Genomic DNA, 27,320 nt, shown 5'->3' on the forward strand with positions numbered 1-27,320 from the left:
CACAAATTGAAATATTATTTTTATTTTTAAAAAATTAAAATATTTTTCGTAACTATTTTTGTTTTTTGTTTTTAAAAATAAAAAATAATAAATTTGTTTGATAACTTTTATTTTTATTGTTTGTTTAAAAAAATAAAAGAAATAAAAAGTGAAAAGCAGTTTTAAAAAATTTTTAAAAAAATTATTTTTAAAATATAATGAATTTTAATTAAAAATTTTAAAAATAATAAATAAATAATTAATTATTTTAATTATGCTTGTCAAAATTTTAATTAATTAAATAAAAAAACTATTTTTTTTAAGTATTACCATACAGCAGCACCATGGCAATTTAATTTTTTTTTTATACAGAAGCAAATAAAAATCTGCTCATCTATAAAAAGCGTGTTGAGAGAGTTACCAGAACTCAACAATAGCCAGAGATTTCAGTTGAAAATTCGAGGAAGAAGAAGAAGAAGATAATAATGGCAGTGACCAATCAAAAGTCGTTCGAAGACCAAACGCATAAGAAGAGGAACGAGGAGCTGGAGCAAGAGCTGAGGTGGAGCCAGGAGAGAGAGGAGGAGATGACGACGATGTAATATCCAACATTTTTATTATACATTTTTTTTATTATAAATCAGAGTTTTAATACATAAAATGTACAAGTTTACAAATTTAAGAAATAGTAATGGAAAAATAGTGTTTAAAATATCATTTTATGTTTTAATGAGATTAAAGAGAGAGAAACTTGAGTAGTCAAGTATTGGACCCAAATGTCATATAATTTTAATTGGGGATTTTTATAAAATTAAGAAAGTTTTGCTAAAGGGCTTATTTGAAAAGAATTTTAGTATTTTGGGTCCAAGTGTAATTTTAAAAAAATAAATAAATAAATAAATAAAAGGCTTCAGCCTTTCTTTTTACCCGAGCCCCTCTCTCTCTCTCCTCTGAAACTCTCTCTCTCTCTCTCTTTCTCTCTCTCTACGTGCTACTGTTGCCGACGACGCAGGAGTACTTTCCAGCCACCACTTTTAGCCACGCGCCGGACCGTTGGATTCAAAGGCCTCCGAACTATCATCCCACGCGGGAATCTAGAGCTCACTCGCCGATTAAACGCCTCAACCACTCGATTTAAGTTCGGCCACCCCGCGACTTCAAAGTTGCGATTCGGCCACCTCGGGCATCCGTTTGTCGATCCGTCACCACCATCGTGCTCCTCGTGTTGTGGGCTTCAAAACCCAATAACTTGTTCCTACATCTACCATAGTTGGGTGGTGGGCCCATCACGAGCCATCGTGATCCACCGTAGACCGACGGTCGAAACTTAGTGTTCGAGGTTCCGAAGTACGTTTTGAGTTTCAGAAAATCACCGTTTGACTTGTTGTGGAACCCGATCATTGTGGTATAATTTCTTTGACCTATATTGTGATTTAATTGTTATTGATTAGAGTAATTGTTATTATGTGTATTTATAGTATATAATTATATATTATTGATATATGGAATATTTTCTGTAATTTACTGGCTGTCTGGGATTATATGTATTTTTATACAGGTTTTGATTTTGGGATTTTCCACTTTATAGCCGTTGTGCTGTCCAATTTCCTAGAAAATATTAGATATTAAATAAAGTATAAAAATACATATTTAATTGATTTTATATTAATATGGAAATTTTTATGATTAAGTAATTTTAATTATTATTGTTATTATTTTGTTAAGTAAATCAAGAATATAGTTTCATATATATATATATATATATATGAAAAGTGTGATTTATAGTAAACCTATTATTTAACAATTATTCTTATATATTAATATTTTGTTAATATTTGAATATTTAAAATAATATCAAATATTAGTTTCTTACAGTTATTGATATTTGTAAGACCAGTAAATTTTGGAAAAAGTATATTTATTATATCATTGGATTGATGTTATGACTAATTAGTAATAATATAAATATTTATAATTATATTATTATCACAATATCGATTATTACAATTTTATGTTAAATATATAATTTCTTTTATAAAATGACTATTTGAATATATACATTCATGTACGTATTGCTATTGAAGTATTTTATTATTAATATTGAAATAAATTTATTTATAGACGATAATTATTATTGTTGTTGTGATTATTATTATTATTATTATTATTATTATTATTATTATTATTATTATTATTATTATCATAAGAGTACATTATCTTATGAGCAAGGTTTAAAGCATGGTTTTATATGAAGAGTTATTTGTATTACGTTGATAATAATTATTATTATCATTCATATAGTTTATGGTATTGTTAATATACAATATCGATAGTGTATATTTACGATTTTGATAGAATTTAATAAATGATGTGCCTTGAATAGGATTTGTATGGATTTGATTGATTGATTCTTGCTGAGCAATTTTAAAATAAGCTAAGGACCTAAGGTAAGTAAATCTCACCTTTCGTGCTTAAGTGTAAGATACATGACTACATTGAATGTGTACATCTAATGAGTTAAGTATGGTATGATGATGATGCATATGATAAGTATGTGAAGAATGGTTATATGAACACCATAAGGGTGTTGTGTGATATGTAATTGATGAATTCCGTGATATGTGAAAGATGTCTTACTTGGTTAAGAATGATATGAATTATGTGCAAGTATGTGTTCTTATGTTGATGGATATGTGGATTACTTTATGTTCATGATTTGTTATATGTTATGATATATGAAACGTTTAAGTTTTTAGGCTGGAAACCTTAGACCTGAGCCATAGCTCTACGTTAAGGTATAACAACGCCACCAACCCAAAGCTTCATGTATTATGACTAAAGATGTTTTGAGTTATATGAGATGTGATACAATGCCTTGATTGAATACCATCAAACATGAATCATGAACATGAACATTGACATTTCAGCATCAGCATGTATGCATGGCATGTACAGTTATGTGATATAAGACCATGCATATAAATATGAGGAAAATTGTGAAATGCCTTGAAATGTCTTATGTGAAGTGAACATTTTAATGACACAAGGCTTAAGCAAAGTGATAAGAAGATGTTAAAAAGGGTGCCACTGTTTCGATGAAGCAATTAAGTAAGTGCAATGATGAAGACGGAGGTCTATAAGACTTATATTGGCTGCCCACTAGTGTGGGCTAGGTCAGAGTTGACCATTCAGATATGTTTGCCATGTTTCCGTCTTTCTCCTCCATATGTGTAATAAGTATGGCAGCTATGGCAACGATGAAATGAGTGTTATGATGAGCCTAGCTGAGATGATGGCTAGCTGGAGGAGAACCCATGGGATTCTATATGATATGTGTTATAAGCCCTGCAGGCATTTGCCGAATCAAACAGTGTGCACAAGTGATATTGGGCCCATAAAAATGTGAAACTAAAAGAAAGAGCATAAAAGTAAAGTTGGAAAGTGCATGAGCAATAAATGAAATGCATAAGTATATAAGTCAGCATACTAGTATATGTGCACTACAAACTCACGACATTCATGTGTATGTGTATGCATGAGATTTTCTTGCTGAGCGTTAGCTCATTATGTTATTTTCCAACATTTTTCCAGGTGTGGCTTTAGATGTTGAGCAACTTGTGGAGCACGGACTCATTAGCAATGCAATAGTGGTTTAGAGTTTTTCATATGGATACATTAAGTTTATAGTATTCATACGTGTAATAATTTCTATTAATAAGTTTATATAAAAGTTTTAAATTTTGTTGTATTTGTTAGTATCTTTTTATTTAATTCATTTGGTCAAGTGCCTAACATACTCGTAAACCCTAGAATTACGAGTATGTGGCGGACGTACTCTACCTTAGGGTCGTTACAGACGGAGCTTCTCAAAGCTTGGAAGAGGCTCCGCATCGCCGAGGGCGCCGAGGAAAGGCTTTGCTCTCAGCTTGGTGAGCTCGAAGCCGAGGCCGTCGATCAGGCACGTACTTACCATGCGCGGATCGTCTCCCTTGTCGATCAGCTCTCTTGCGCCCAGCAGCTCCTCCACGCCGCCGCCATTTCGAACCCTCCCTCCTCCGCCTGAAGCTTGGTTGGTCGTGAAGATCTTGAAGCGTAGAATATTCTAAGCCATTCGTTCATTTTTTGAAGGCCTCGTTTCCACATCTTTGATTTTGATTGTATAATTTACAGTTTTTTTTTTTTTTTTGTAAATTTATTGTGTGAATTAATTTTCTTTGATGTCAGTTTATTAGTTAACAAGAAACAATAATACTAGATTATAATAATAAGAGGCGTGCGTAGAACCTCTCTTCTCTCCTGCGATGAAGAAGAAGAAGGTTGCTCGAAAGCCTGCATCTCGAGCTCGAATCTAGGAGCCCCCTTCAAACCAGGAAATCACGATTGTGAATGAATCTCCAAATAAGGAACAAGAGCGGATTGCGTTTCCAGAGTTAGACTTGCTAATGCAAATGATTGGAGAAAAGGAACTGATGAATAACCCATTATCGAAGATGCATGAGAGCTCAGTCCATGGTGGTCTGAAGAGCTCAGAGGAAGAATTGTCGAAGATGAATTGGGCTAAGGAAGCTGAGAAGGAAGACTTTCAATCTTCAGCTCAATCTCATTGGGCAAAACTCAAAGAAAAACATCAGATTAGTGTGGTGGCCAAGCTTCATTATGAGGAACCGATGATGAAAAATGGAAAGCGAGTTGCTCAAATTGATATGGTAGAGGTTGCAGAGCAAGCTCAAAATTGGAACTCTGTGGTGATATGTATGGTGATGGGAGCTAATCCCCAATTTTCAGTTTTCGAAGGCTTTGTTAAACCTATCTGGGGACACCTTGGCATTGAACGAGTTGTGCGAATGAACATGGGACACACCATTGTCAAATTCAATGATGAGGCTACTTGAGATTTAGTGCTGGAAACTGGAATTGTGCAGTTTGACAAGAAACCAGTTATAGTGCGACCCTGGACTCAAGATTTAGACACAGTGAGGTTAGTTCGTTCTGTGCCTCTTTGGATCAGATTGCCTAATCTAGGGCTTCAATATTGGGGCCAAAAATGCCTTAGTACCTTAGTTAGCACCATAGGGAAACCAATTATGGTGGACAAGTTCACTAAGGAAAGATCCATGATTAGATTTGCTAGAGTTTTGGTTGAAATGGAGATAACAGATGATCCCTCGTTTATTATTTACTTTGTGAATGAGAAAGGCCAAGTGCAAGAACAGTTTGATGAGTATGAATGGCTCCCCATCAAATGTAACAATTGCAAGGGCTTTGGCATAACATGGAAGAATGCAAGAAAAATGGTCCAAAGTTTTGGGCAAAGAAGAGTGTGATTGAAAAGAAGACTGCTGAAACTAATGTTGAAACTGAGATTAAGGCAACTGCTGAAATTTCAGGAGATTCAGCTGGGGAACCTAATGCTACTAAGGAATCTGGTGAGAAACAAGAAGAGGCAGGGGTAGAGATTCAAAGGGTAGCTAAGGAATGGGGAAATAAACAGAAAAATCTCTTAACTCCTGAGCAAGATAACAAAGAAAATTGGGAGATTCCTAAGAGAGTTGGGAACTCAAAGATCATAGGGAAGTTAGTGGTGACTGATTCAGCTAAAATACAGAATGCTTTCAATGTTCTTCAAGAACAGGGGAAAGGAAAGAAAAAAGGGAAATCAACTCATTCAGAGGTTGATGGACTGCTCCAATATAATTAGTTGGAATGTCAAGGGTATGAATAAGAGGGATAAGCAGTGTGATATCTTGAGTCTCTTGAAGATGAACAAAGTTGGGATTGGTGCCTTATTAGAGAATAAATTGAAGAAGGATAAAGTTGATGATATGATGGCTAAATTGTTCCTTGGCTGGGATTATTACTGCAGTAATGTCACAGAAGGAAGAATTTTAGTTATTTGGCAGAAGTCTTTTATCAAAGTTCAAGTCCTGATGGAACACCAGCAGATTGTTCACTATTTGGTTAAATTAACAGGTATGCATATGGTTTTCTTGGTCACTTTTGTGTATGGCCTAAACACCATTGATGAGATATTGGAGATGTGGAAGGGTCTTTCTTATACACCTTTACCTGTAAAGCCTTGGCTGATTGTAGGAGACTTCAATGCTGTTTTTAACTTTGATGACAAAGCTGGTGGGAAGACAATAAGTGATGCTGAGCTTCTTGACTCTGCTGCCTGGCTAGCTCAAATTCAGATGGCTGCTCTCAAGAGCATTGGCTCTAAATATACCTGGTCTAATAAGCAGGATGAAGGGGATAGGGTATACTCAAAGATTGATCATGCTTTTACTAATGAAGATTGGGTGGATGAATTGCCTAACACTATTGCTGAATTCCAATGGGATGTTACCTCGGATCACTGTTATTGCCTAATTAAAAGTCACAAACATGGAAATTTGGGCACAAAACCATTAAGATTTTTTAATCTTTGGATTGCTCACAGAGGGTTCAAGGATGTTGTTAAGGGTAACTGGAACAAACCTATGGCAGTGAGGGGATTGCAGGGTATGATTAAGAAGCTGCTCCGGCTCAAGCATGCTTTGAGAGCCTTCAACAGGGATGAAATTGGAGATGTAGAGCAGGGATATCATCAAGCTAAAGGTGAGTATCAACTGGCCCTTACTAGCCCCAACAGATAACTCAGTTCAGGAGGCTGAAAAGCTTGCTGCATTCAGGTATCAACATCACTCTGCTATGTATAGAAGCTTTTTTATTCAACGTAGCAAAGTAACTTGGCAGTAGAAGGGTGATGACAACAACTCGTACTTTCATGCTTGCATTAAAAAAAGGAGAGAGGAGAATCGAATTGTTTCATTTTAGAATGAGCGGGGGGTTGTAATTGATGATTACACTGAAGTTGTTCAACATTTCTTGGATCATTTCAGGGGATTTATGGGAAGCACCAGTTCAGCAACGAGTCCTATTAATTCTCAATGCATTGATTTTGGTCCTTGTCTTGATATTGAGATGCAGTTGAGACTTATTAGGAAGTTTAGTAAAGCTGATGTTAAAAAGGCTTTGTTTAGCATTCCGGGCACAAAAATTCCAGGCCCTGATGGCTATGGCTCTAAGTTTTACAAGGCAATGTGGCAGGACATAGGTGATGAAATCTCAGAGGCAATTCTTGAGTTCTTTAACACTGGGAAGATTCCTGCAGAGCTTAATGAAACAGTGCTAGCTCTGGTGCCAAAAATTTATATGCCTAGCAGTGCAGTTGACTACAGACCTATTGTGTGCTGCAACACTTTATATAAGTGTATTTCAAAATTGATTTGTAGTAGGCTCTCGGAAGTTCTTCCTAACCTGGTCAGTTAGAATCAAGGTGCTTTTGTAAAAGGGAGGTCTCTAGCTCATAATATTCTCATATTTCATGATTTGATCAAGAATTACAATAGGAAGAATACTTCCCCGAGGTGTGCTTTGAAGATAGACTTAAGCAAAGCCTATGATACAGTTAATTGGTGCTTTCTGGAGAGGCTGCTGGTCTGTCTGAGATTTCCTACCAGGTTCATTCATTGGGTCATGGTGTGTCTTCGTAGCACTTCTTATGTTCTCATGATGAATGGAAGATTGCAAGGGGGTTTTCAGGGTGTTAAGGGTCTTCGCCAAGGAGACCCTATCTCCCCATTATTGTTTGTACTGATTATGGAATACCTCACTCAATTGCTTCAGCTAGGGGCTCAGCAACATGATTTTAGGTTTCATCCTTTGTGTAAAAGCCTCAAGATCATCAACCTCTGCTTTGCAGATGGTCTAATTATTTTCTATAAAGCTAACAGAGGCTCTGGTCAGTGTGTTAAAAAGATATTCGATGACTTCTGCAGCAGTACAGGGTTGAAGGCTAACCTAAGCAAATCGCAAGTGTACTTTGGAGGTGTTTTGAATGCTAACAAGGTCAATTTGCTTCAGGTATTGCAGTTTGAAGAGGGAACATTTCCTTTTAAATACCTTGGGGTTCCTATGAGGCCAAAAAAATGGAAAGCGGCAGATTGTGGAGTGATTCTCAGAAAGATTAAGCTAAGGCTTCACACTTGGGCAAGTAGGCATCTCTCTTATGCAGGGAGGTCCCAACTCATACCTTCTGTCCTGTTGGGTTTGCGGAACTACTGGATGAATATATTCTTGCTCCCTCAAAGTATTGTCAAAGAGGTTGACAGATTATGCATGTGGTTCATGTGGGGTAACAACGGTACCAGAAGTAACTTCCATCTTACCTCCGGTCCAAAGTTTTCTTGCCAAAAGCTTTTGGGGGTTTGGGTTTTGGTGAAGGAGCTAAGTGGAACAAGGCAATGCTTGCTAAATATGTTTGGGTCATTAGTCACCAACATGAGACTTTGTGGGTGAAGTGGATAAATAATGTCTACTTAAAAGGCCAATGTTTTTGGCAATACCAACTTAAGTCAGATTCAAGTTGGTAGGTTATTGGTATGCTTTATAAGAGTTTTATCCACCAAGATAAAGTCAACTACCAACACTTTGTGTGGAATAGGATGAGTGTGCCAAAGCATTGTTTTATAATTTGGCAAGCTGTGAATGATAATTTGTTAACCCGGGATCACTTGCAAAAGGTGCTTATGCATCTAGACTGCTACCTTTTCCCGGTTTGTGGAAAGACTGAAGAGAATCATGATCATTTATTTTTTAATTGTGATTTCTCTCAGCAGGTTGTGCACTAGATCCAAGCTTGGATTGGCTGCAATTGGTCTTTACGGTTCAGAGATTGGACCCGTTGGATTGAAGATATGAGCAATGGTGTTAAGGCAGAGATTGTAGCAGCAGTTTTTTCAACAACAATTTATTACATTTGGCAAAATAGGAATACTTGTTTTTTTAATAGTTACTCTCATAGAGTGAATGTAATTGTAGATATGATAAAAAGAGATATAGTTTATAGAGTTAGTAGCTTTACTCAAAAGAAAATGAAAGAAAATGAGAGGATCTTTGTGAGGAAAGTGTGCTCCTTGTAGTGTTGCTGATGTCCTCTCCTTGAGGGCGATTGTTTGTTTGTATTTGTGTTTGTTTGTAATGAAGTCAGTCCTACTACTACTGAGATAGTTCGTTTTCAACTTAACAACACGAAATTACGATTTTGACCTTCAATTTCGGCCACTGGTAATAAGTAACGTGCAAGAATTTCTTAGAATATCAAAGTAAATTAGTAATTTCCAAAAGGATTGACTTTCCATTTTTCCTCGACTTTTTTGGCCAATGGAATTTATTATTAATACTATTTTATTTTTATAGGCTTATATTTTTTTGGATTTGTATTTTGTTTTATTATTTGTTTGGACCTTGTATTTTGACAAATTATTTTTTGGACCCTATGTTTTGTAAAATTATTCAAATAGAACCCTAAACCCGATTTTGATCAAAGTTTTCTCAACTGAAATCATAAATAATTCACCAAACTAACAATTCAAAATAAAAATAAAATCAAAATACTTAAAAACTGTGTTGTTATATTCAATTTTTTCTTCATCAAAATTGATTTAAAGGTCTATTTGAACTATTTTACAAAATATAGGATCCAAAAATAAATTTTTTAAAACACAGGGTGCAAAAAAATATAAACCCTATTTTTATTTATTTTTATAGTTGAGCTAATGGAGAATATTATTTTGAAATGTTTGCACATTGGATCGGTGCTCAACTATAAAATAATAATAATAATCAATATATACAGACATATACTATTGACAACTTCTTTCTCTTCCTATTCTTATTAATTAATTAATTTAGTAAATTAACTTAAATATTCTTATCAAATATTTTTTTTTTAAAATTTATTATTCTAACACACTTCCAAAATCATTAATATATCACTTATATTTTAATTAGTTTAATATTTTTAATAATAAAAATTATTTTAAACTTATTACTTTACATTTAAAAAAAAAGAATTACATAATCTTTTTTAAGGTAGACAGCTGCCCACTTTCAATTGTAAATATCAAGAAAGTAATAAACTATTTGCCCAATTTTAATATTAATCATTTCACCAAGACAAGAGCCAATTGTTTTAAATTTACTTTTAATATGTATTAGATATTTTAAACCCTCCACTCAAAATCACATATAGAATCTAAGATTCAAATATTCAAAGCGTGGAAACTATTATTTTATTGTGGGTTGTGGAATCAAACCACATTTTGCAAGTGTAAGCATATTCTTCTTCAGTAAAAGATTCGTTTCAATAAAAATAACGAATAAAACTCTCGAATGATGATCTAAGGAGGCTGAGAGGGTGTAGATGCAACGAGATATTGATATGTTCTGGGAACTTGGCACATATTTTGTGGATTGCATACCTACATTGCAAGCAACAGAAAAAATCTCATGATTCCATGATTAACTGATGGCATATGTTGCAACTTAATGCAAGTGGTCTCACAAATTCATGTAGGTTATGCTCATGACTAAAATGTTGAATAGTACTCTCCATCAATTCTCACAATTTGACTAGTTCAGACAATAAAAACAAAACATGTAGAATCATATGAAGCTAGTTATACCATTATATAGTACTACTTTTAGCACAACTTTTATAATATGAAATGCTTTTCATACAAGGTTATCCAAAAAAAAAAGTCATCAAATTATTTAATACAATTTTTTACTGTATGTATGAAGCATATATTTTGAGAACAATTATAATAATTTGATATCAATCAGTATTTGCCCATTGATAATACATTGTTGTGTATTTTTCTCTTTTGCAATTCTCTCAATTTATTATTAAATAATCAAAATAATTAACAGTCTTTTGAAAAAATTTCTATATATTGAAAAATTAAAAATTTGTAATATATATAATTATTTTTTACATTTATTATTTTCATTAAAAAGAAAAAAGATAATAAATAAAGTAATATACTTTTTTTTTTCTTTTTCCTTTTCCTTTTCCTTTATCTCTATCTCTACTTTATTATGAACTTCATTAGAAAATATATGAATATTTAAAAAATTTCTCAATAAAATCAATAGTAGTAAAACCTTTTTTTATATGTATTTTTTAAAATTTTTGTTTCTCTTTATTAAAGATGATGAATATTCTTATTCTTATTGACTTTGTTAAAATGAAAATTGTTTGCTCATTTCATAAGCAACCAACAAGTATCATTCTTTTCTTGTTCTTTTGACATTATATGTAATATATATTTTTTTATTACTTTCTTATATTTGACCAACAAAATTAATTTATAGAAAATTATAAAGAGAAAATATCCAATGCATCTCCTTCTTATATTGTTTTTTTTTACTTCTCAGTGATGTAGACGACTATCTTTTTCATCTATTTATTAAACATAAAAGATAGAAATAATTCTAATTCTTATTAGCTTCATAAATACAATACAAATTGTTTATCCATCTCACAAGCACTTCATAGTTTTCATTCTTTTTATTTTTTGTTTCTTTTGGCATAATTAAGTAATATATTTCTTTTTTTATTACTTTCTTATTTGAGTAAATAGTAATTGAGGTCCCCAAAACTTCATCAATTGTATCACTTAAATCCATAGCCTTTATATTTTTATTATATATTAATTAGTTCATCATTTTTAATAAAAAAAATATAATTTAAATTTTAGAAACGTAAAATTTATTAAAAGTGTTCTATCTTCCTACATATTTAAACTCTTCATATATTGAATATATAAGCCAGTAATTATCTACTAGAATATATATTTGACTAGTTCATATAATAGAAGCAAAACATGCAAAATCTAATGTGTTACCTGTAAGAGATTTTATAAAATAAAATAATAAAATATCATAATATTAATATTCATGCAAATGCTTTATATATATAATATTAATATAAATTCTAGATAGTTATATTTTTTTAATATTATTATTTGGCTACAAATCAAGAAAATTACAATGATAGCATACACAAATTTAATTTTTCTAATATTGGTGATATTATTGTATATAACAGAAATATTAGATGTGTTTAGAGAAATATTCCTATTAAATAATATAATTTTATTGTTTAATAGTTTAGGAGGAGATTGGTGTTATTTTATAAAAATAATTTTTTTTTGAAATAATTAAAGTTTGCTTCTAACTACACCCATAAGTGTTTTATTCCTTTTTAAATAAACTTCTCATATATTTTTAAAATTTATTTTCACACACCTTATAGATTATTATTACTACAAAGTTATCATGGATTATTTCTTAAAAATAGATTCTCTCTATAATATATTATACAAAAAAAAGACACTCTTAATTAAAAATAATAATTTTTTGATGATAGAAAACCTAAATCATAATTTTTAATTTTATATTTTCAATTCAAAATAAAATTAATACGAATCATAATTTTTAATTTTATATTTTTAATTCAAAATAAAATTAATATGCAAAGGGCAATTTTTGTTAAGAATTTTTAAAACAAATAAGTCACAGATATATATAATTATATTTCTATAAAAATACAATATACACATGTAGAAGATAAATGAATAACTCTCTTCCATAGATCTATAACAATTTAGTCATCAATTTTTTTTATCTTGATATGTAAATATAGTAAAAACCTTGTAAAATTAAAGTTTTATTCTTTCAAACAGTTAAAAGAAAAATAAACATAAATATAATTAAAAAAAAATATCATCAATGACAAATTATAACTATAGAAACATCTTTACCATAAATTTGGTCTAAAATAGAAATGGTTTACCCGTCTCTTTATTCCCCTTTCTTTTTCACATTCTTTATAAATAAATAAAGTAATAACATTCTTTTTATTTATTTGATCAACCTATCTCTATGTATCTCTAATTTAAACTTTGCTTCAGCTGAGAAAATTTTATTCTAATTTTTAATAATATATAGCTCAAATTTCTTTTTTCTTTTTTCTAATGTGTGTAAAAACTTACACCAAACTTTTTTTTTTTTACTTCTCAATGATAGAAGTCTTTCTTTTTCACATCTCTTTATTGAAAATAAAAGATGAAACCATTCTTATTCATATTACAACTTTTCATTCCTTTCTTGTTTCTTTTTGACCTAAAGTGATAATTACAACTTTTCTCATTTACCAAGTAACATACATTCTTTTCTTTTTCTTTTTTTTTAATCTTTTGTCCTCTACTTTATTCTTAACTTGCATATAGAAATTATGATTCTGTTTTCTCATTAAAAGCAGTAATATATACTTCTAATTCCTTTTCTTTTTCTTTTTTTTTCCTTTTGTGTTAAAACATTCAGTTATGCATTTTTTGTTTTGCTTCTCAATGACGTAGAATACCATCTTTTTCATGATCTGTTTATTATTAAAGAAGATAAAAATCATTATTATTCTTATACGCTTCAATAACATTTGGTAAAGAAGTAAATAGGTATGTATAAATTATGTGAAAGGAAATATTACAAAAAATAAAAATATTAATTTGATTTATGTGTTTTACCTGAATACTCAATTGATATTTATGTTTTGTTAAATGACATTTTGGATTTAATCTTTTGCAAAATGGACCAAAATAGTACATTGCACTGATCTTGATCAAACTTATTTTAGATATGACCAAAATGCTCTCAAATTTTAATCATTTCTTTTTTCAAAGCTAATAACAATATTGATAATTGTGCAATTAATTGAATAGACTCTTTTTTTTTTTTTTTGTCTCAAAATTCTCCCTCTTTTTCTTAAATAAATCATTCATGAAATTTAGAAATTTAAATTCTCATTTATGAATTAATAATAAAATAATTATTTTTTCTACACATATCCTTTATTTTTTTTTCTTTTAATCTTTTGTCCTCTACTTGATTCTTAACTTGCAGTAGAGAAATTATAATTCTATTTTCTCATCAAAAGCAGAAATATATACTTCAAATTCCTTTTCTTTTATTATTAATCATAATATGAGGTTTGAAACCTTTGTCCAAAAGTTTATTTCTCCCTAACTCAAACACTAAGGGAACTCTCACAATTTTTCGAAAATAACTTTCTAGAATTATCAAGCCTCTAGGTGTTTTCTAGCCAAGTGTTCTAATGGATAGAGAAATTATGTTTTACAAGTACGCGATAGACTCTTATTTATAGAGTTTAGAGACACCATTTGAATTTCAAATTCCACCAACCCTCATGGCTGTTACCAATGATTAATTTGATGTTTATGGAATTAAAAATGAGATTTGAGAGTTATTTGTGTTTTTCAAACCGTTCAAAAAAGTTAGAAAAAACTGAAAAAGTAAAATACAAAGTACAATATGCTATTTTGTCAAGGTTTATTTGCGTTCCAAGCCCCTCAACTATAAGTAATTTGGTAAATTGGTTCCCGAACTTTTGTAAATTGGTCCCCCAACTTTGATTTTTTCGTCATCGTTAGTCCTTCACTATTACTAATGGTTGGTGACCAATTTGCCAAAAAAGTATCCGGAGACCAATTTGTGGAAAATAAGTTTAGGGACCAATTAAGCAATAAGAATAATTAAACTTCGTTGAATAATAATTATGGCTCATTATTTTCTTTTCTTTTTTTCTTCTAAGTTTAGATTACAACTAGCTTACTCTTCAAGATAATTGAACAAGCTCTTATCTAGGCACATGTGAAAAGTACAACCAGAGTCCAAAATCCATTCTTGTCTCGAATCTGAATTAGCAACAACCACTACATCGACTGATTCATAGCCATCTGTCACAGTACCTGCTTTACCTCTATTGCCTTTGTCATTCTTATCTCTGTTCTTATCTTTGTTGTTCTTATTTTTTAGCGAGTAGCACTCATCTTTGTAATGATCTTATTTCTTACAATAATTGCAAAACTTTTAATGTCTGAACCTTGACTTGGATCGATGACCCCCATGATTTCTGTTACTACCGTTATTCTGATGATTCCCATTACTGTTGTTATTCTTGAAACCCCTATTTTCTCTCTTTTCTGATCTGCCTCGGACCATAAGCCCGTATCCATTTGAGTCATTCTTGTCTTTCGATCTATTTTGGGTTTCTTTTGAATTTTAATGCAGCTTTGACTTCTGACATTGTTAAAGTTTCTTTTCCATAGAGCATGGTGCCAAAAAATTGCTCATATGATTTTGGTAAAGAACTCAGTAAGACAATCCCTTAATCCTCCTCATCGATTTTGAAACCAATGTTCTTAAGTTTAAGAACTATTCTGTTGAACTCATCAAGATGTTTTCTGAGTTCATGAGTTTCATCCATTCTTAGCATGTACAATCTTTTCTTCAGATACAGTTTATTGGCCAGAGTTTTCTTCAAGTAGATGACAGCTAACTTATTCCATAACCCAATAGCAGTCTCTTCATGTGAGACTTCTCGAAGAACTTCATCTCCATCTCCCAGACTTAGAAGAATGACACTGTGAGCCTTGGTCTGAAGCTCTTTAATCTTTTTTTATCTTCTTTCGAATCCTTGAAAGCCTCCTCTTCAATGACTTCTGAAATTCTCTGAGGCACTAACAGTGCTCTCATTTTGATTCTCCAAAGACTGAAATCATTCTCCCTAGTGAACTTATCAACTTCAAACTTTGTTGAACTCATTCTTGATGTAATCTTGATTGAGATAAAGACAGTTCTTGATCCTCAAACCTGGCTTCTGGTACCACTTGTGGTGATCAAACCACACAAAACAAGAACAAACAAGTGACTAAGCACAGCATCTAATCACAAACATAAAAATGAGAAATGATAAAACAATAGCAAAGTAAATACAACTCACAAAATTACATGGTCAAGAGATGTTGAATCTATTGTCTACTCCACGGGAGAACAACCTATAAGGCTTGTAGTCTTTATTAGCCACTTAGCTCAATTATTCAGTCTCGATTACAAACAATGGAGATCAAAAACTCCTTACAAAACAGAGATTCTTGGTTCTTGGAGAAACATGAATCCAAGAATCTTATACGGGAAGAATTTTACAGATGAAAGAATAAAATGAACGTCTCAACAATGATAGTAAAGGCAAGGGCTTTATACAAGAGAGCTAACTGTATTGACCAAAAAAAAAATGTGTTTGAAAAATATGCAAAAAGGTTGTCGAGCTGCTAAGTGACATACTAAATAACTTAACTAACTTCCACATTTATATTTTAAAAAGTTGTGGTTTACAGTTTAATGGGTTGTGGTTTGCATTTCAAAACCTAGAAAGGGTAAAATAGGTATTGTGATTAGAAAAGTGGGTATCAATTAACAATTTTAAAATGTTGGGTAAAAATAGAAGGATACCTACTTTTCTTCTAATTTATCCTGTGCAGAGTCATCTTCCTTGGAAGAATTTCGATATTTTTTCTTCTTCAAAGATTTCTTTGACCTGCCTACTAAAGAAGAAATACCTAATTAAAAGACAATTTTCAGAAGAGCACAATGAAAATGGTGTTGCTTGATAATATGACAAATTCCCTAGAGCGAACAATATGCTTTGGGTTGTGATTTCATAACACAGATAAAGGTAAATTTCTTAAAGCAATAAATAAATTATAAAAAAAAATGGTACTTGATCTTGCTTATGTGTGAAAATTACCATTTTCTATTTGTTTCTACTTTTATAAAAGAACAATATCCTAACCTTAAGACTCAAGGCACACACATTTTACTACCCTTCTACCCGTTTATGCCCCCAAAACACAAGAAAAAACTAAAAGAATATCCTAGCCTACATAAAATTCCGGAATCTAGGAAAAGAAACAAATGTATCAGAGTTTAGTGTACCATGTTCATTTAAATCGTCAGCAGGCTCGCAATCAATTTGCTCATTGTTTTCAATCAAAGCATTGTTGTTCTCTGCATTCTTCACTTTTCCCTTCCTTGCTGATTTCTCACCTTTCTTCTTTTTCCCTTTTCTTATTCAAGTATCGTCTAAAGCAATTTTGAGAAAATGGTTACAAGTTATCAACCACAAAGGCAATCAACAAATAATTTAGCGAGTAAAAAAAAACACAAATTTACCATCAAAAGGAAATTGAACATAGTTGCCAACACCAACATTATGTTCCTTCTTCCTTTTTCTCTTCTCTGAATGTTGGTCCTCTTGAGGTTCGATAACAATTTTGTTTAATTTTCTATCTAGACACAAGCCAGATAAGGATTAGAAGGTTCGCACCCCTCAATGAATTCATACAAAGAATATCATTCTTGATTTCCTTCATTGCATTAAATATTTGCTTCGAAAAGCTAAACAAATTTGGTTAACTAACTCTCATCTTCAAAAGATCACTAAATACGTTTGCAAATCCTACTGCTAAGAAACCTAGAAATCTCCATCGGTGTATTGAAGAACACAAAAACCGTGCTTTCAATCTCAAGCAAGACAGAAAAGAACCCAAATTAGAAAAACACAATTTAAAAGCATATCCTAAACCATGGCTGTGACTTGTTACATACGCAAACCAAATAAAAATATAATAAAAGAAGTCATAAATTAAGTGGACAAACCTTCTTGGGAAAGCTCTGTAAGCTTGTTATTTTTCCTTTTCTTCTTCTGAAAACCATTGGTTCCCATCTCTATAATTTTCAAGACACACAGTGGCCCCAATTGAGAGTGAGAAAATCAATAAAGTTGAAAATTTTGATAAGTAAACAGACAATAACCAAAAAAAAATGATTGGAGCAATATTAGAGTACTTCTCTACCTATAAACAAAGATATATGATATATAATATTAGCTCTACTTATAAACAAAGATATATGATATATGATAGTATGATGACCACAAAATCAAATTGTCTCTGATGATTATCATTTTTATCTGATTTTAACTTTTCAAGATACAAAGACGATGTATAAACGGCAGCCCTTTATTGCCCAACTCTCATTCAAATAAATATGTATGTATTTCAGCAAAATTTACAACTTTCCTCACAATTTTTCTGCAACAATTTGACATCATACCAATTTTTCTTTCTTTGGTGATGAATAAAGAATACTAAAAGCTGCTATGTAAGAATACCAATTCTACAACTTGATGAGAGAGAGAGAGGCTACCTGCACCGTGCCTGAGAGAGAGACCCCGGTGGTGGCCGACGCCGTGCGTGAGAGAGAGACCCCGGTGGTGGCCGACGCCGTGCGTGAGAGAGAGAGGGAGCGAGTAGTGAGTGAGTTCTGTGTGTGTGTAACCTATGTTCTTCAATAGAGAAAAGGACTAATCGTGCACTGAGAGAGTCGGAGATGGGCTTAGGGTTAGGATGCTTGGGCTTTAATTACGGCCTTAATATTAAGTTGGCCCAACTTGAATAGTTATATACATTTTGGGGTAAATTACATGAAATGTGGTCATTTTTCCCTAAGTTTGATAAATATGGCTTTTTTACATTTTGTGAGCTTTTTTCTATAAATTTTTTTTTATAAAAAATACTTAATTTTGCTAAAGAATTACATTTTTAGGGTCAAACATTTTTTTTCTTTCAATTTTACTATTTCAAGGAAAAGTTTACATTTTTATATATTTGTCTTTTTTTCTTTCTATGTGTTGTTCTCACATTTTCTTTTGGTTTATTTTGGATTGATGTTTAGTTCTTTTAATATATATATATATATTTTTAGTTTATTTTGGGTTGATGTGACGAGTTATTTTCTAGTTATTTTTCTTGATACCGTATTTTTGTAATTATGAAAATTTGAAAATTGTATTTTTGAAAATTTAAGTACGTATTTTTTAGAAAAAAAATTAGGAACAATAAAAAGTAAAAAAAAAAAAAAAAAAGCAAAAAGCAAAAACTGTATTTAAGAAAAAAACTCATTTTTTATGGTATCCAGTTACTACCACATTAATTTTTAAAATGTCTAATTTTATACTAGTAAACAGTTACCACTATCAAAATAATTTTTTTAAAATTAATTTTACAATAGTAAGTGGTTATCTCCATATCACTAACAAACTAAAAAATTGATAGTGGTAACTGGTTAATATAACTAAAAAAACTTTCTTCATAGTGGTAACTGGTTACTACCACATCAATTTTTAAAATAGTTAATTTGATACTAGTAACCAATTATTGTAAAAAATATATGTATGGAAGGAAAAGAAGCCATAAAAATGTTTAAAAAAAAAATAGGAAAGACCATATTTTGGTGACATTATTTTTTTGTCCATATTTATAAAAAATTAAGTTTAAATTTATCATAATTTTGTAGAGCTCTCTAAATTATGTTGGTATGAATCTAAAAAAGGAAAATATCAATTTGGCTCATGTGTTTTGCTTGAATACTCAATCGGGCCTTGTGTTTTGTTAAATGACAATTTGTACCATGTGTTTTGTAAAATTGATCAAAATAATACATTATGCCCAGTTGTGGTCAAACTAGTTTTAAATATGATAGTAGATATTGCTTGCGAATTCTCTAGTTTTTGAAAAAAGCCCCTTTTTTTTTGTAGTTCTATTTTGTTTTTTAGTATTCTCATCTGATGGCATGCCACCATTGCTACTTTAGAGCAACTCCAAAGCTCGTTACTAAGTGCTTGCTGACATGGACTCTTTTTTGGCTACTCTAAATGGAGTTAAATACTGAAGCAATGGTGCCACTGGCAATCACCGTTGCTATCTTTAATATTTTTATTTATATATAAATTAAATGAAACATTGCAATTTTTTAAATAATGATGTGTGTGATCATAGTATGCAATTTTTGGGGTTTACTAGCATTGGGATAATTTAGAAAGAAAAAAAAGTTGTCAAAAGTGATATAGATGAGATAGAAATTGAAAAATTATATTTTGGGATGATTTAGAAAGTTTTGTCAACTTTAGGTTAATAATATATTCATGAATTGAACATATAAACTTAGCATAACACAAAAGCTCTAGCATTGATCATAACCATTTGTACTTATAATCTCAACCTCATCTCACATGAAAGATTATTGACAATTAATTAATATATACCTTTAAAATGTAAGATGTTAGAGTTGATAGATACATTCACATATTCAACGTGGTTGTATTCCAAGTAATTAAGAGTAAAAATAAGAGAAATGCTAATGGACATCACTGCTACCTAACACTACAAGAAAGTGACATATCGTTATTGGTGCAATCAAATATCAAGTCTCACATATTTAAATTTAAGTGTCACCTCATGTGCTGTCGGGTGACACGAGCTGACATTTTGACAGCGAAAATACCCATGCGGCACCTTGACTCCTCTGAGCCAAGGTCAGCCTTCCAACCATTCGAATAACAATGGGCACATTTTTCGCGCGACCGTGTGCCTCTGCACACTTCCGTCTCTCGAACAACTATCGCTGAGTCATGCTCTCAAGCATCTATGAGTGCAACCATGCATCAAGGCTATCTAGCCAAGACACTCACACTATCCATAGGTTCACACTATGGCAAGGCAAATCCCAACACCGATGCTCACCCAGACATTCGCAAGTCAAGGTAGCATGTGTGGCCAAGAGCCAACACCAAGCTAACATGCCAACACCTCTCATCATGCCCCATTCGATACTATCTGATTAGTTCACGTCACAGACCAAGGACTCTCATACATCCATGGTCCAATCCTCGAGGCACCATGCATTCACGCATGTTGGCAGGCCGTCGAGATTTGCTGCCAAACTAATAGCACACACTGGACCTCTGTCATTCTCAAGCATTGCACACTCTTCAATGCATGTATGCTAGCAAGTCCTACGAATGACTTCCCGTGTAATCTTGTGTCGAGATTTGTGGCCATGGCACACCACGACGTCTCTCGGAAGTTTCGGCCACGTTCCATGCAAGCGGCATCCCGGCAAGCCAAGGGAACCGTACCCACAAACCTCTGGCAGCACACTTCGACACACTATTGGAGCGGCCCGATAATGTCCATGAGTACTCCTACTCATGGAGACATATGAGTCCCCTTGTGGTCCTCATATGCTCGTCCTACTAGTCATCCCAACTAGTAGTAACTCACTTGACGCACTTGCGCCAGAGGGTGGTGGAGAGCTGACACTAGGTGCTCCCCTACAAAGAGCCTTCTGAGTGTTTAGCCTTCTACCAGGAACATATATGATTTTTTCTTTGGAGACATATTTGGCTCTCAGCTCACCAATTCTTCGAATCTCCCAAATCTAATCGCACCATTGCGTTCATTGACCCTTCAATCTGGAACCTACCAAGTTCCGTCCACTTCTCGGCAATATTGAAGAAATTTACGAAAATGTCACTGCCGTACAAACTAGGCATCAACATGCTCACCACCCTGCACCCTCGCGTGCGCATCTAACCGAGCACCATCCTAGCTTGTAACATGCCCTCAAATCTGGCATGTTACATCGGGCACACATTAATGTGCCAAATAGCAATATTATACAAACAATAGTAAGAAAGCAAATATATATATATAAGTATAATCTCCTAACCTAAAGCCCATTAACTAACTAAACTAACAAATAGCAAACCTAACTTAACTTCCACCTAGTACGGACACACATGATATGAGAGTTAGTTAATGTCATGATAACAAATTGGCGCCAAAACCCGTTAAGAGAATCCAATCCAATCCAAACACTATATATATATATATATATAATTTAACACCACCAATCTTCATTTCTCTCTATCTCTCTCTTTTTCTATGTTTCAAGTATGGAGATCACTAACCCATTGTTTGGAAACGTAGTGAAAGACATCAACACCTTCTTTCTCCCGAATCCACTAGCAGCTCCCATCGAAGCTCTTCCAATTCTTCAGAGAACATTTATTTTCTTCAGCGACAGAACTTTGGGTGTAGGCGACGTCCGTAGTCTGAGCCCTATCTTCTTGACCTCCGGGCGTGTCAAGATCGAAGGAACCGAATGGAACTTCTTTGTCAAAGACCGCAACATCAAAGGCGGAGACTCCGGCTACCCGGTTTAGAATGTCAGTTTTTCTATGGTGGGTAATGGGAACTAGGGATCTAGTGGACGGTGTGATGTGCACTTGTAGCTATGCTCTTATGATTATTTGTGGTTTCTCTCTATTTTGGTTTATACATGATGATGTATGTTTTGTTTTGAAAAACTAACCATGCAGGAGTTTTTATTAAACTTTTGAGTCTTATGTTATAAGCTCACCCCTATATCTCTCCCATTCTAGGATCCTAGTGACGCAATTGTGGATAAGGTAAATTATTGTTGAAGCCAATGTGTTTAGTGTTATAGTCCTATCTTTTGAACATTGTATGTATTTAATTTGGAACCTACTGGTTTGTATATCTAAATTGGCTATGTCATAGTTAGAAATGAGAAATGGTGGATGCTAAGTATTATTTAAGGAGTTTTATAACTTATTAAATTTAACTGTTTGGTGACTACATAACTGTAAGTATATTATTGTTCTATGTATTAAGATAAATAATCCTACTATTATCACTAATATTTTTATATATAATTATAGGAGTTATTCTATTGTTTTGACTTATAATTATAATAATATTTAATATAAATTAAAGAATCATTTATAAAAACTATTTTCCACCGAGGATCAAAGTTTGACCTTTGAGCACCCAAATTATGAATATTACAATTCTGCCTCAGCCTAGGGCTGTGACAGAGACGTTCTGCTCTTGAAAGTTCTCACCAAAGATCTTCCCACCAACATCAGAGTCACCGTAATCCGACTAAAAAGCGATAGCAGCCACCGCACTGTGATTCCTCCCTTGCCACCACCACCACCGCAACCACCACAACCACAAGACGGTTGCCGTATTTATGGTTTTCATTTACAGCCATTTCTGTGCGTGAAACAACTGAATAGGTCGGACACTAGCAGGCGCCGCCGTCATCAGCTGCAGCTGCCGAGAGAGATAGCAGAAGCAATAACACCAGGAGAGTTGAATAGTAATGATTTTGTGATTCGAGTGAGGGACCAGACGTACGAGTACATCTATGTAGTGGCGAAGCTGCAGTTGAGGGCTGACGGCGAAGTCTTGTTGGGAGATTGTCGATTATCGTGGCCTCCAAAGGGAAGATATCGTCGTCTTTTGTGTTGATCTTGCTCGGCGAATGTTCACCACCACCGTCTTTCGCGCCGATCAAGTACAAGACTTTTTCATTCCATTTCCACCGTATGATGATTATCCTTAGATCGATATATATAATGTAAATTTCATGGTCATGAATCGTCATTCTGCTAATTATGTCGTTTTCTTGGTTTGTTGAATCTTGGAGCTTCAATTCTTTCTTTCTTTCTTTTTATTTTTTGTTTGAATCTTGAGCTTGGAGCTTGGATCTTGGAACGTTCTTTCTTTCATACTTTGTTTTTGTAAATATATATTTATATATATTGATAATATTCCTATAGTAATTTCTGAATGTTGTCCGATTCATATATGGTTTTCCTTAATTCTCTTAAAGAAAATGACTAGTTATTTCACTCCACCAATGCGAATTTTTGTTGTGTTATCTTAAAGTGTTTAATAATTTTCATAAATTAGTCTAATAGTGTTAATTAATGTGAACTACTTTCACTTAATAAATTTATAAAAGTATTCAAGTAAATAAATTATCTGTATAATATGGTAGGCATGTACATATTATCTGTGTTATATTATATCTAGAAATAATAAATTATTAAATGGAATTCAAAAATAAAATATTTCTTCATAATTAAAGGAGGACGTACGGTTCAAGACATAACCACAAGAATTAAAGGAAAAAAAAGTAACATTTAAAAAAAAAATGCATAAATAAAAGTAACTAATAGTAACCTAACCCTATTGTCATTTTGTTTCTTTCTGTGTCTTAATGAAATGCATTAGAGACAGCTTTTTTGTCCAGTGTCTATGCGTACACCAAATAAGTGAAGTATCTGGTTGTTGTTGTTTTCAGTATTGGTGGACTTCTCCAATTGCTTGGCTGCATGTGTGCCGTCACGGTCACGGTCACGGTCACGGTCACGGTCACGGTCACGGCCACGGCCACGGTCACGGTCATTGTTTTGGATGGTATGTGTGCTCACCACTCGGACCAACCATGGGTTGATGCACCTCACAAATTTGATATCTCCTCCATCCCATGTCACCTACAGTTACATAATTTTAATTTTAACAAACGAGTCTATAGGATTATTTTGTACAATCAATGCATGCGTGTAGAGTTATATATATATATATATATAATCAACAAAAACAAATTGAATATTAATACCTGTAGAAGGCGCCACAGAGAATCAAGCCAGCGGCTTGGTTGATCATCTACGTTAGAGTTAATGGATCCCATGAACCAGCTCACCCGAGAGGAATCCTCACTCTCGAAAGCCATCTTAAATCTTGCCCCAGGGCCCAACTGACTCTTCCTCATCACCGCCGCATACACCGCCGTGGCCTCAACGCAGAACTCTGTGGTACCATTATTTGGGTAGTAACTCACTTGGAATGGCTTCACTTGCACCGCAAGATTTACAGCTTCAATAGCACTTTCAGCCCTCTTTCTTCCTACCCTATTGTCCCTCTTCACTCGCCTGATTCCGACAGAGACCTCGCCATTCTCAGCCTTCGAGAACACGATCGAGTCTCCGGCTACCAGTTTCTTGGCGTTAACGAATTTACTCCAACCTGTAGTCAACAAATGCCGAAGAGGCCTCCCCCTATACACATGCCGAAACCTCCAAATCCTGCCCTGAACATCCCTGGCTCGAAGAGTCTGAACCGGCGGATCATCATTGTAATCTAATGCCGGAAAAATAGTCTCCGCCAGTTTCTTCGGAACTGAGAAACCACCGCCATTGTGAGCGTCGGATTGTGTAAGCACCTTAGAAAAAAACTGCGGTCTCTCTAAGTTCACAATCCCGCCCAGAACGTCGTCGACCCAGTCGCGGTTGATGGCCTCGATATAGGCTTCAATCGGCAACGGGACGAGACTAATCCTGGTGAAAACCTCATCGCTATCTAATTCCACGTTGAACTCCACGGCCGTGACTCGGCAGTGAATGTTCGGCGGAACTCTACATGCGGCTAAGTAATCGGCGTTGGCCCCGGCGTGCTCGGCGTGGCCCTGAGGGAAGTAAAACACATTCGCATTGACCGGAGGAACGTGAACCAGTCGTCCGGCGCAGGCGTGCCATAGCAGGGGATCTACCACGTTCCTCCTATCTCCTGCTTCACCAGGTTCGTTCATCTTCTTCTTCTTGCTCTTGTTTTGGTCACACAGAGAAACAAGTCCAAAAATCGAAACTGAGAAGGAATAATATGCACAAGAACAGTAGTAGAGAAACCAAACCCTACAGAGTTCTTGTACTTATATATAATATGTAGTGTTTGAGATCATTATATTAAATTCAAATGAAGTCGGTCGTTAAAAAAAATATCTTGACTTCAAATTTTAATAAGTTGTTTTTAAAAATTTTGATATTTTTTAAATATATTTAACTGAAAATCTGCTTCACACTTTAAAAAATTAATATAAAATTATAATATTTATATATATAGTGTTAAATTAGAGGCCGCGTATGCTCATATTATATTTTATTTATAAAAAAAACTTTTTTTTATTTGTAAAGAATATATACATATAAATTTGTCGACTAAATTTTTGGACTCACTGTTTAAATTATGAGAAATTATTTTATAAAAAAATATTAAAAATAGAATCGAGAACAAAATCACTTTTAAAAAAAATAAGTTATTAATGACCCTTATATAATATATGTATACTTGCACTAGAGATTATAATACATATATTTATAAATTTATTATTTAATCTGTTAATTTGTAATAGACTAGTTTTTACATGCAAAATAGGAATTGATAGTTGTGATGCATACTTATGAACATTTTTTTGAAGATAAATCATATTTAACATATATAATAGTATAAATAATAATGAGACAAAGTAAAAGTAATGAAAATAATGGTAAGAAAGCAAAATCATAAAGAAGAATGTATATTTGAAACTAGGGATGCAAATTTTTTTTTATGGGGACTCGCCATTTTTTATATCTAAATGGAGAACGGAGTTGAGAATAATTTTTTGTCCCAAAATATTAAATGGTGTACAGATGAGGATGGCACTCCCTATTCCAACAGTAACACGCATGTAATTATTTTTATGTATTATATATGTTTTTGTTGTAGTTTATTAGTAATGTTTTAAAGATTTGTTAATTTTATATGTGATAATATTTAGTATTTTATATTATAAATATAGTTTAATATTTTTATTTTTATATTATTAACTATTTCTATTTTAAAATTTTAATTTTTAAATAAATAAATACCCATACCAATTCTTTGCCTTCCCATAGACAAGGATGAAAATTAAAATTGTTCATGTGGGAAAACACAAATAAGAGATGCATGTTTGCTTAGTTTAAAGTTGTAAACATTGTCTGTAATTTTGATATAAATATTGATACTAATAAACTCTACTTATATGAGTATAAATATATATATTTACATGACTACGTGACATGTATATAAAATACAATAATATTCAAAGTGAAATTAATAATAGAAATAAAATAAGAACAGAAAAAGTCATAGTGTAGACAATAGTATACATGCATCAATTATTTTTAGTTTCTAATGTATATCACAATATCATTTGGTGAATTTGATAAATAAAAATAACTCTAATCACTTGATAAAAAACAAAATATTATACAAATTTATAAGATAAAAAAAAGTTATATGTATACTTTTATTATTTCTAAATAAACATGTTTTAATTATTTAAATTATCATAAAATATCTTATTTTTATTTATTTTTATTTAAATTTATGTTTGTTACAGGTTTTTAAATTTAGTAGTTACAACTAAAAAATTATATATTATATATTTAATATAATATTAAGTTGAAATTTAATTAAATTTTATTTAAGTTATAAAATATATAATTTTATTATTTTTAAATAATTATTATTATAAAATATCTAAAAAAAATATCTTATTTTAATATCTTTAACTATTTATTTAAATTTAAATAAGGTTTACAATATAACAATATTTAAATACCACTCTTCATATCTCTCTCACTCATTAGAGACTCCATTCTCTTTTTCTATCTTTCGATAATGGGGAAGTCATTGTTCGGAAGTGTAGTGAGGGACATCAACACTCTGATTCTCCCGAATCCACTAGCAGCGACCCTCGAAACTCGTACGATTATTCTTCAAAGACTGTTCGGAGTATTTTCATCAGTGACAGATTGATGGGTGTGGGTGAAGGCCGTGCCGTTAGTCTGGTGTTCTGCAACTTCGGCCGTGTCAAGATCGAAGGAGCCCAATGGAGCTCGTTCGTCAGAGATCGCGGCATCAGAGTCGGAGACGTTCTTCTCTTGAAATTATACGATGACACCATCAACATCACCGTACTCCGATTAGACGGCGAGGACTACAGCACTGTGATTCCACCCCTGCCCCAACAACAACCACAAGATCATCACCATCATCATCATGATCGTGATCGTT

General features: G+C 32.7%; 2 protein-coding genes and 1 long non-coding RNA gene across 5 annotated transcripts; 1 reads left to right on the top strand and 2 right to left on the bottom strand.

The window, feature by feature from the left end:
* Positions 1–5,693: 5,693 nt before the first annotated feature.
* Positions 5,694–8,721, top strand: LOC133778804 (uncharacterized). Its single transcript, XM_062218826.1, has 5 exons — positions 5,694–6,576; positions 6,678–6,702; positions 6,861–7,206; positions 7,360–8,261; positions 8,640–8,721. Exons 1-5 carry the CDS (start codon positions 5,694–5,696, stop codon positions 8,719–8,721), a joined length of 2,238 nt encoding a protein of 745 aa, XP_062074810.1.
* Positions 8,722–14,408: 5,687 nt separating this feature from the next.
* Positions 14,409–18,086, bottom strand: LOC133834341 (uncharacterized). 3 transcript variants are annotated; one of them, XR_009893341.1, is made up of 5 exons: positions 17,932–18,086; positions 17,383–17,451; positions 16,897–17,013; positions 16,660–16,806; positions 14,409–16,268 (listed from the first exon to the last, which is right to left on the bottom strand). It is a non-coding gene; the product is annotated as an uncharacterized LOC133834341 (long non-coding RNA). The 3 variants fall into 3 exon arrangements; XR_009893340.1 differs by having other exon boundaries at positions 14,409–16,806; positions 16,897–17,009; XR_009893339.1 differs by having other exon boundaries at positions 14,409–16,806.
* A 5,582-nt stretch (positions 18,087–23,668) lies between these two features.
* LOC133778805 (auxin response factor 16-like) lies at positions 23,669–26,902 on the bottom strand. The gene is made up of 3 exons (XM_062218827.1): positions 26,866–26,902; positions 24,061–25,085; positions 23,669–23,935 (listed from the first exon to the last, which is right to left on the bottom strand). Exons 1-3 carry the CDS (start codon positions 26,900–26,902, stop codon positions 23,669–23,671), a joined length of 1,329 nt encoding a protein of 442 aa, XP_062074811.1.
* Between the last annotated feature and the right edge of the window lie 418 nt (positions 26,903–27,320).

Source organism: Humulus lupulus, chromosome 5 (assembly GCF_963169125.1).
Source record: "Humulus lupulus chromosome 5, drHumLupu1.1, whole genome shotgun sequence".
NCBI classification, from domain to species: Eukaryota; Viridiplantae; Streptophyta; class Magnoliopsida; order Rosales; family Cannabaceae; genus Humulus; species Humulus lupulus.